This window comes from Thunnus maccoyii, chromosome 1 (assembly GCF_910596095.1).
Source record: "Thunnus maccoyii chromosome 1, fThuMac1.1, whole genome shotgun sequence".
Classification (NCBI taxonomy): domain Eukaryota; kingdom Metazoa; phylum Chordata; class Actinopteri; order Scombriformes; family Scombridae; genus Thunnus; species Thunnus maccoyii.
In genome coordinates this window covers 14,207,199-14,218,661 of record NC_056533.1, presented here as the reverse complement: position 1 = coordinate 14,218,661, position 11,463 = coordinate 14,207,199, and the positions used below count along the sequence as shown (strand labels likewise).

The following is an 11,463-nucleotide window of genomic DNA, read 5'->3' as shown; positions in this document are numbered from 1 at the left end:
AGCCAGCTTTGACCACAAAGCCACGTTATGCTGTGTGGAGTCCATATTGGTATGCTGCTCTGAGATAGCTTATGTCTTTGTAGTGTTCACAGTACAGTCTGCGGAAAGCTCTGCGGTTCAATAACTGTGTTTTTGTTTTGCAGTGACGGCCATGAGCAGCTGGAAGGTCAAGGTATCATCCAGGACAAGATCACAGTGTGTGCCACGGATGACTCCTACCAGATGACCCGTGAGAGGATGTCTCAGGTGGAGAAGGACAGCTGGAGCCGCTCTGCCATTGAGATCAAACCTGGAGCCACACATCCAAGTAAGAATAGACTAGAGGTCTTTGTGGACTAGAGGAAAAGCTGAGGTATCTATGATGCATCTGCAGATTTCCATGGAGTAAGGCCAAACAGTTAAAGAGGGATCAGCAAATTGGATGTGGATACAATGATGGAATTTAAGGAACAAAAGTTGAAATCTGATAGTATCAATAAAAGTAGTAAGAATATTATCCTTAAAGTCCCCTTCCAGCCAAACATGTGTTTTTCTTCTTGTTCCTACAGTTGGATGTTTGAGCTTCACTATGCAGAATGATGTATGTGCAGAGTTTGATTCTTGAAGGCTGTTTTCACATTAATCTGCTGAAAGTGGAAAGTCTCTCTGAGTTCATTGAACATCCGATTTTAAGGGCTGGCCCTACGAGCAGGATTTGTGACATCCCAACTACTTTGGAGCCAATCCTGGTCCAGATGCAACTTACACAAGTGTGACGTGGAAACTTGAAACCTGCAGTGCACAAACACTGAGAATGAACTTTACAGAGATGTAGGAGACAACAGGAAAACTTCTGAAATGAAATATATTTACATATTTATAGATTCTAGATTTTTAATGAGGGAGAAGGAGTAGTTGCCATTTTAAGGATTTTAACATGGTAATTATACCTTTTTCTGGAAAATTCATATTAGACACACATTATTGTTCCAAGCAGAGAATTTTTTTATGTCTTAATACACGTCTGGAGGGGATCTTTAAATGAGAAAATATTGCTCTATTCATTGCTTCATTTGAAAAACAGATATTTTCCTGTCATGTGTAATGAAACCAGATGTGCAGGCCATATATTGGTTATTCCAATAATACCAAAAGCTAACTCTTGTCCCTTATATTTATTATTTTGTAAAATTTTTGGCGTTTGGTTGCCAGTTTGTTATTAGATCTTATTTAGACTTTCCTCTCACATCTGGCTTTGAAAAGAGTTTTGGCCAAATTGATGGTCTTTGAACCATCATTTCAGAGGTAGAAGGCCAATATGAGATTCAAAGCCAGGTTCTTCCTGCTTACACTATTGGAAAACAGCGTTTTAAAAAGAAGAGTTGGGGGTGGATCTCCAAAACATGGCTTTGGATATTAAATGTGAGCTGTAAAGGGCTTTAACTGTAGTTTCATTTTTTCACCAAACAACTTTGTTTGTTAAAATATGGTCCCACAAGTCGGCAAAATAACTAAAAGCTTGTGCAACAGTGGCTGACTGTTGTTGCAAATATGTCACAAATAATGATAATAAAAAAAGTTAACCAGAGGTTTGCCACAAAATGTATAAGTAAAAAGTATAAATTCACAGGTGATAAGTTGTTGCTCCAACATTTGCATTTTGACAAAATTTTCAACACATTTCCTGCGACATTTGCCAGAGTTGTCTGTGTGTATGTGTTATCAGATCTTAATCAATAACTTAGAGCATATTAATCATAGGAGAAGCGACATCAGCTGGCAAGCTACTTTCTTCCTTCTTTTCTTTCCTCTTTTTTTCTGTTCTTCAACCTTTGCTGTGGTTATGCAATATTGTTATTTGGCATGATTGTAGACCCCCGTGTCAGTGCTGGAGCCCCAGGGAAGCTGTAACTCCTGGTGGTTTAGACCAAATTTAGACTGTGTGGATTGTGTATCATCAGGTCTTAGGGTGAAGATGACTTCACAGCATATATGCCGATAGGTAAACATTTAATAACTGCACTCTGAAGCCTCAGGAGGTGCTTATAAACACAGTGTATATTATCAGGCATGCCAAAACCTATAGAGCATGCAGTTGCCACTTCATACATCCCACACCATAATTATTACATAATTCAGAGTATTTTTATCTTGATTAGTGGCTGGCAGTAGAGTAATGATGATGCATTATTATCATTACTCTACTGCCAGCCACTAATCATGATAGATTTATTATCTCTTGGCAGGACATACTTTTGTGGTTGAAAGTAAAGCCTTCTTTTCCTGTACCTCTGCCCCACTCTGACCTTCAAAGCGCAGATTAACCTGTAATGGGATTAGCACAGAGAGATAGCTTTCACTGCTCTAACATGCCCCATCTGTCTGCAGCAGGGATGTAATGATCAATGGGGTGTTTATATCTGAAGACAAATAGCCACAAGCTAGCATTCAGGTGTGATCTACAGATAAAGGTTATTAGACGATATTTTGATGAATGTTTTCTTGTTCCTCTTCAACCAATTATCATGGTAGAGCATGCACGCATGTTAGGCAGGTAAAGGCAGTGGTGAGAGTCAGGCTTTCAGGCTTCTCTTCTTTTAACTCTTGTCAGTCACATCTCACTGCCTTTGTTTGACCACTTACATAAAAATATGTGTCTGAATTGCACATTTCATTAAGTTCCAGATTTTCTTGCTCAGGGCTTACAAATTAGTCCTAAAGAGCCGAAATTTAGTTTCTATAATGTCTTAGGATTAGCTTATTTTGGATATGTCATATCTTGTCATATTGTCATATTTGAAGCAAAGACATGTGTACTGGTTGTAAAATGTATTGTACTTTATACAGCTTGTACACAAACACAGAGTTTTGGGCACTATAATGAAAATACAGCTCAATGAGTTACACTGTGAAACCTACTAATGAATCCGGTTCTTTCTCGCTATCTGCGTTTTTTTGTGTTCAGGTAAATGTGTCCAAAAGTTCCAAAAGAGGCCAGCACCTCTGTCTGCATCAGACAGCAGCTTCTACAAGCAATCTTCCAACAACCGGAGGAACGGCAGTATGGCCATGCCAACCCAGAAACCCCTGAAAGAGCGCATCATCCACTTGCTGGCTCTCAAACCCTACAGGAAACCAGAGCTACTGCTGTGGCTGGAAAGAGAAAGGGTTAACCCCAAAGACAAGGCTGAGCTCGGTGCTATACTGGAGGAGGTACGCAGAAATAATGTGTATGCATGCATCCATGCGCACACATATAAACGCATAGAAATAAATGCATGCATGCATATACACACATTTGACTCATCACACTACAGACACATCATGCACACATGATTTTCTACATTTATATGACTTGTATATTCTTAAACACACATGTACACATCTAGAAAGACATTATGCACACTGTTGCATGTGTGTGTGCCCATGCATACATGACCTATGCACAAATAACACACACACATGTACACATTTCTGTCTGGTGGGTGTGTTTGGAGTGAAAACCCAATTGAGCAGTGACATATAAACACTACAGTGTTCCAACCAGCCGTTAACACGTAATAAAATGCATTTAACAACATTAAAAAAAACAATTTCTTTCTCACACACACAACTTTATTCATTCCTACTAGTACCAGTGCTTTGCACCAACCTTTCCATTAAAAACAACAACCATAAAAATGCTTAATTTTTGCAGGACTGAACATGATCCTGGTTTAAAGTGCATATGACCCAGAATCTGAAAAGTAGAGATCTTCTTTCCAGCTAGCAAGCATATAATCTTGTACTGAAAGAAACCAGGGGCCAGTTGTGCTTTAATTGAAGCTGTGATCTAATTTAGAAACGTTTACTTTATGTGACTTTCCTGTATACATTTTTGCGTAATTCCTAAATGATGTTTGTGTGCTTTTACTGTCATCATGTGTGTGTCTGGGTGTGTGCGCATCTTTGTGTATTTACTGGCCATAGTGCATGTCGATACGTGTGCATGCGTGTGGTTTTTGTGCCAGTGTGCGTGTGTAATTAGGTCAATGCTGTAATAGTCTCTGCAGAGATTGTGTTTGCAGTGGGGCGGGCCGCTCTGTCAAGAGGCCCCAGAAAGATAGATGTCCACAGAGAAAGGCAGCCTGACTAGATTAGAGAGGAGGTTAAAGTCACTGTGAGAAAGAAAGCCAGAGAATCTCAGATGGGAACAGAATCAGAGAAAAAGGATTTTGCTTTTCAGGAATGTGGATGTGCCACTTTCAGCACATCCAGGACTCCAGTTTGTGTTACTGTTTGACACTGATTTCAAATGACAGGGTGCTGGTTTAAAATTTAGACTCTACTATAATTTACTTATTTACAGTGGTCAGTTCTTCCAGATAACATCAGTTTGCAACAAGCCAAAATGAAAAGTTTGGAGAAAAAGAGCTGGAATATAATAAGTGTGTATTTCAGTGTGATGTGTGGATTTCATGTTACACTGATTCTGATTGCTCTTCACTGGCTCCCCATCAAATTCAGAATCCAATCAATGTTCTTGTGATCACCTAAAGAGCTCTGCATGGTCAGGCACCTGCCGAGATCTACTGCAGCCCTACTGTATGTCACCAGCAGGTCTCTAAGGTATTCTGGTCAGTGTTTGCTGGTTGTTCCTCGATCTAGGCTTAAAACTAAAGGAGACTGTGCTTTTGAGGTTGTGGCTCTCTCCCTTTGGACTTAAGATCTGTTGACTCTGTGGAAACCTTGTAAAAGCAGCTCAAGACCCATTTTTTTAGACTTGCCTTTATGTAATATTTCTATTTTCTATTTAATTCTGTTTTTATTGTGTTTTTTTCTGTATGTATGTTTGTGCTTTATTTCCTCTGTGAAGCACAGTCACTTCTGTGACGTCTCTGCTCTCGAAAGGTGCTATATATGAATAAATAAAGTTACTTACTTACTTACATTGTGTTTTAAGTTAAATCAGATTAAATTAGGAAAGTTATTGAATATATTTAAAGTCTCCCTCCAGTCAAACATGTGTTCGTGTTCCTACAGTTGGATGTTTGAGCTTCACTGTGCAGAATGATATATTTGCAGAGTTTGATACTAGAAGCCTGTTTTCACATTCATCTGCTGAAGGGGGAAATTTTCTCTGTGCTCACCTTCAATCTGAGTTTAATGGGTGTACCCAGGAGCATGATTTGTGACATCCCAACTAGTTTGGAACCATTTGAGGGCCAGTAAACCACTTACACAAGTGTGGTGTAGAAACTTGAAGCCTCCAGTTCACATACACTGAAAATGGACTTTACAGTAAAGTAGGAGGCATCATGTATCCAGCAGTTGATCTTTTTAAATGAACACTATTATTATGCATATTCATAGATTCTGGATTTTTATTGAGGTAGAAAGAAAAGATGTGATTTTAAGGATTTTTAATATGATAACTGAACATTTTTTTGCGAAAAAACATGTCAAACACACATTTATGATTCCAAGCGGAGGATTTTTATGTATTAAAACGTGTCTTGAGGGGATCTTTAAATATATATTAAACATTTTGAAGGGGACCTATTATTCTTTTCTTTATTTTTAGTTATATATATAATGTTACAATGGATGTTCATATTAAAGGTGGCCAAAGTTTCAAATAATGAGGTAAACACATGTAGAAGTAATCCCAATGAGCAAAAAAGCACTGCTTTCAGACTGCTCTGAATGCTCGGTGGCCAACAGTTTTTTCTACTTTCAGCTTTTTAACGGCGCTAATGAAGCTCTGCTAATTATGTGAGGAACACATTTCACTTCCTGTAAATTCTTCATAATAAGTCTCCTGTTATTTAGTGATTTAAAAGCTTTTAATTTGAAGCAGTAAAGCAGGAAATGTTGGTTTTTCATCGGTGGTAACTTAACACAACTCTGATGCGGCTTCCTGAAAGCTGGCCAATCAGAACAAAGTGGGTTAATCAGGAGGGGGGCCTTAAAGAGACAGGAGCTAAAACTGCCTGTTAAGAGACAGAGGCTGAACTGAGGGGCTGCATAAAGGGCCAGTAGAAGATAAATAAGCAGCTTTTTGAACTGTGAATCATGCAAAGCTATTCTAGTGGAGTCCCAGAATAAAAAAAATAGAGCTTGAAATGCGCATAATAGGTCCCCTTTAAATTTTTACCTTATTTTGACCAGTGTTTCAATACCATGTTGAATATTTGGAGTTAAAATAACTATACTTTCAACCTTTATACAGGCCCATACATAGTGGGCAAGTTACAACATCTAAGGTGCCACATAACACATTTTCCCTATTGTGCTTATTTTCTGGTTCACCAAAATAAAAACGTACACATCGATATAGATATAGTAGATAAAATACCTACATGATACGTTCTAAGTAAGTCATCATCAGTTGAATTAATACCAAGTTGTATGTAACAGAAATGAAGACAGATTACAATCAAAATCAACCCATTAATATAATGAAACATGAGGTGTTGTGCCTCAATACATTTTCACTCAAATTAATATGTTTTGTCTGTTCTTTGTGTTTGATTGCTTGTATGTATTTTTAAATTTGATAGACACTGAGAGCAACATCAAGAAGGAACAAAGCAATAGATTTTTAATATTTTGATTCTTTAAGAGTAGATGTTAGCTGACAGCTACTGATGTGAATTCAGTCAGAAATGAAAGACTTTTAAATGGGAGTTACCTCATGCAGTATCTTGTATTTTAGGTGGCAAAAGTGAATCCCAAAGACAGCAGCTACCTGCTGAGGGATGACTTCTACAAGCACGTGCGGAGGGACTGGCCAGGCTACAGCGAGGAAGAGAGGCAGCTGATCAGCAGGCTGCTGGCCAGGTGGGTTATCAAACGAGGATGAAATCTCTGCTGTTTAAACAAACTAATAATTGCATTGCCCTGCCTCATTATACAGCCTGTTTATTTGACTTGGCATCTACTGTACATACAAGTTTACTTTAATTTTCAGTATGTTCAATATGTTATCAATGTTTTGGTTGGTGCTTGAAACTCTTTAATGTATTGTGGTTAATTTTCAGTATATCTCTGTACTGTATTTACTCACTACTTCTGTTCTCCTTATAGTAAATCTACTACCGCTGATACTTTTTGTGTACTCTTTAGTCTAATTGTCTACTTTCTCCTTTTTTGTCTCATTAAAAGTTAGAGTTCTTCCTATCTGAAACGAGATACTAAGACTGTCAGACAGTCTTGTACTGACTGTAAAGCCCTCTTAGGCAACTTTGTGATTTCAGAGCATATAAATAAAATAGACTTGACTGAGTGGCATCAATGTTGTGGTGACAAAACAGGCTTCTAGTAACTTTAATAAATAACAATATAGTAATATGGGAACTTTCTTTTTCACTGGTCCAATTGTTTTTCACAACTTTAGACAGGCAGTGGCTAAAGTCCATCTCTTATCTGTTATTTTACTTCCCTCCTCCACATCTTCTTCTTTCAGTCCCACACAACTGTGCACAGGTGCTAATCAACACACAGGAACAGAATCTGCGAGAATCCACATTGCATTTTTAGTTTTATTAGTTCTTCTGTAATTCTCTGTAACTTTGCAGTGACACCAGTCAAAATTAATAACTAACATATTAAATAATAATAAATAACATATTTTTGTCTCATTCTCAAATTCCCTCGTTCTTCCTTTCTGTTTAACAGAAAGTTACAGCCACACATCAGCAACCAATCAAGGAATCCTCAAGCAAACGCAGCGATGCTGAAGACCTCAGAGGATACAACACTACATCACAGCGCAGCAAAGAACCCTGCTGTGGTAAGAGGCCATATTGATTTTGTTAATCTGTGTTTTAACCTGGTTGTTTCGTGTGAAGGATTAAGCGATATAGAAAAAAATCATTAATTTCTCATGCTATTACATTTCAAAATTTGCTGATAATTGCTTCTTCTGTTTTTATACTTATATTTATGATTTCTTTTCTATATGTATATACACAGTATACAGTATATTTTGCACTTGAACAATTGTTGCCCACTAATCTCCAGTCTTTGTCTTGTTGGTGTTCAATATCTGCTGGCTTTTACATTGTACAGGTGAAGTCAGTTGAAATGATAGATTTTGTATGTTAGGTTTGACATTGATGACAAGCTAGATTGCAGGTTGGTCATTGTATTGAAATATTAACGTATGATATATAATTAGATGTTTTTCTTCTTCCTTTCCCAGAAACGCCCCGTGCCTTTTGACTCACTGGAAAGGATAGCTGTTAAGAGACAAAGATTAGCTGACCAGACGCTGCAACAGCAGCCCGCTGTAAACGGACTCTTAAACAATAAAGGAGGTCACGACAATACACCTCCTGCCCTCAACCCCAGTTTCCACACAAAGACTGAGTTTCAAAGGACAAGTAACCATACAGGGAACCAAAATGGTTTACCAAGGGGCCACAATGGCTTTCCTCTAATGCACAAACTGTCTAGCACCTCTGACACACCTGTGACAGAGACCAGGGAGCAAGAACCCAAAGTAAACAGTCACCAGCCACCACAGGGTGAGTCTGACTGTGCTCACCAGCAGCTCACCAACAGCCAGCACAGAAAGAAGAAATCTAAAAAGCACAAAGACAAGGAGCGAGAAAGGTTAAAAGACAACCAGGGCAATGAATGGTTAGAGACAAGTCCTGATCTCAAGCGGAACATGGACAAACTTGACAGTAAGGCTCTTTTTTTTTACATACCATTGAATTTTATGCTAAACTCTTACGTGACTCCATGTGGCACATTTCTGGGACTATTTCTGTTCAATTACATCTGTCATATGGCAGCACTCACATCTCCAAGACACCCTTTTGTCATAATGTGTCTCAACTGTTGTTTCTGTGTTTCTCCTCCATACTTGTCTACAAAATGACCACACGTACTTTGAACAGATGGCCAGTGGTAATTGTGTGTGAGGTCTCTCTAAGCACCATTTGTTACCCCACTGGTGCATTTATACAGTATTATCTCATAAGCATGTCTGTGTTGGTTCCCTTAAGCTCACTCTCTTGAGTCCTCAGTGTGTTATGTGGCTGACTGACTCAACAACAGCTCAAGCAGTGCATTGGGTCTCTAAGCTGACACATCTCCTGATACCCACAAGCTCTTAGCTAGTCTGCACAGAAGCAGGCGGCCAGACACACACACTCACGCTGTGGCTATTAGCAAAACAAAATTATTGCTAAACATTCAGATCATGTCAAAGTGTCTTTATTGAGTCACACTAATGCCAATTTCTTTGTCTGATGTTTTTTTTTTAGATCCTGACATCACAAATGATGTGGCCTCTGAAGGGAAGCCAGATTATGTGCTGTGAGTATAAACATGATTGACCATCATTAAAATATGTTTGCTGTTTAAAAGTGTGTTTAGGATAAACAGTAGGACAGTGTGCTCCCAATTTTGTTTTTGCTCATTTTTTATCTTCTCTAAAAAGGATAAAAAAAAATCTTATTACACATTAGTAGACAGCCATTACTATTTAATCACTATCATTTATCTGTAGATGGTTCTAGTGAAAGATTCAATAAATAATTGTCTAGAGAGGTGACGATTGGGTAACTCAGTATCAGGAACAGTGTGGCCACATACTGCCATCTTGTGTTAAAGAAGAGGTACTACACAAAATGGAAATTATAAAATGGGATTTGAGGAAATGTTTACAACAAATGGCCTTTTGTAGAACTTGAAATAATAAAAGGTTATGGCAGATGAAAAAATAGTGGCTACTGAAAGTAGGATAAGAGATTTTAGTTTTCTTCTTTTTGTCTTCTGTAATCAGCTGCATGTGATCAGGGAGATTCTTCAAGATGAATACTGTCTGTAGTATTAGCTAGCATAACATCACAGGTATATCATCACATGTAACTCTATAAGTGTTTGTCTGTGTGTCTCCTTGTAGCACATATGACACCATCACAAGTTTGGAGCAACGTCAGAGGTACCAGGACGATTTCTGCGCAGAATACGACGAGTACAAAGACCTCCACTCCAGGATCGCCACCATAACTCACATGTTTGTTCAGCTAGGATCCAAGATCAAGAGCTTGTCCCCTGGCACTCAAGAATACAAGGTAGATACACAACTAGATCTGACTTGAATTGTTTTGACTACTTACATGGGTAGATACATGTCACACAGTGCTGAATTGCAGTAGATGCAAAGGTATTATTGAATGCAGTCAAATTAATATTTACAAAGTATTTATTTGTGTTTTGTACCATTTAGATAATGGAAGACCAAATATTAGAAAAGTACAACAAGTATCGAAAGGTAAGTCAAACATTTGCTACCATTTAATGATTTAATTTATTGAGTCCTCTCATGTTTTTGGCAAATCTCCTAAAAGTAATCACATGTGAATTCTTTTTAAGGAGTACCTCTATGTCACATCTATACTGGGATACATGCAAAGAGACCTACAGTTTTATTCAGCACATCCTTGATATATACTGAAGTTTTGACTGCGCTAATAACTTATAAGAAACTGGTGTTGGCCCTAGAATAGTGTTTATTCTGTATACACAATAGAAAACTTCAATTACAATAATGAATTGAATGAACTTCTGTCATCCCAGACAAACCTCGACTTCCTCCCCTCACATTGGCCGCTAGTAAACAATCTATATCTTGTGTCAATAGATTGTTTGAGTTAACTTAACTTTGATGACTTTTAATATGTAACATCCACATGCAATGAATTGTGAGAGAAATGTTGAAATATGTGATACAGGAAAGGCTATTTGCATCAAGAACCCAATTATAAATAATTATAGGCAATCATAGGCGTTCTCCACAAATATGCTTCATTTGTGTAGAGAGCCAATCATCTTCTGAGCCCAAGTACTGTGAAAACAGAACTCTTTTTAATCATCGCTCATCAGCTGCTTGAAATGCCAAACACATTGCTCTGAGACTACTAAAAAGCATTTTGAAGTATTTTCATTCTTTTTTGCTATACTTGAAGTGTTTATAACTGTCTGTGGTCAGTGAATTGCATTACAAAAAAAATTAAAGTACCTGCTGCCGATATTCCCTTAGATCTACACTACATGGCATCAGTAAGTGGACTTTAAAGAGATCAAGGCTTTCTTGGAAAGTAGTCAAATATAAACTAGACAAGAGTATCAAACTAATCAGAAATAAGCCATTCAGTCATATTAAATTTAAGATAATTACAAAATTATGATCTTCTGTCTCTGATAAATCTTGCATCAACTGGCTAGAATAAGTCATGTCATGTCGTACAGCTGGCAAAGAAGTTCAGAGAGCTTTTGGATTTATTAGTGTAGTGTATTCATTAGTATAATGTGTTAATACATGTGATGTCAGAATATCTGTACTGTCATTGTGATAGTGCTGAAGCAGTGCATAATGTTGCACATCTGAAAGCTGTAGAGATATCTTCTATAAAGTCAGCTGTAAACTATTTAAAATGTTTTTGGCAGTACAAAAAGGTGAAGACCTTTTAAGCTGTATGTTCAGTG

At 37.8% G+C, this 11,463-nt stretch overlaps 1 protein-coding gene across 1 annotated transcript in view; it reads left to right on the top strand.

Moving 5' to 3' along the window:
• The window catches only part of LOC121900500 (RNA polymerase II elongation factor ELL2-like), a 33,216-nt gene that overhangs the window by 17,989 nt on the left and 3,764 nt on the right, over nucleotides 1–11,463 (top strand). The window contains exons 4-11 of the mRNA XM_042416910.1: nucleotides 144–307; nucleotides 2,945–3,192; nucleotides 6,677–6,801; nucleotides 7,639–7,753; nucleotides 8,165–8,651; nucleotides 9,237–9,288; nucleotides 9,878–10,049; nucleotides 10,205–10,249. Coding sequence (XP_042272844.1) covers nucleotides 144–307; nucleotides 2,945–3,192; nucleotides 6,677–6,801; nucleotides 7,639–7,753; nucleotides 8,165–8,651; nucleotides 9,237–9,288; nucleotides 9,878–10,049; nucleotides 10,205–10,249 — 1,408 coding nt within the window. The remainder of the gene's footprint in view (nucleotides 1–143; nucleotides 308–2,944; nucleotides 3,193–6,676; nucleotides 6,802–7,638; nucleotides 7,754–8,164; nucleotides 8,652–9,236; nucleotides 9,289–9,877; nucleotides 10,050–10,204; nucleotides 10,250–11,463) is intronic.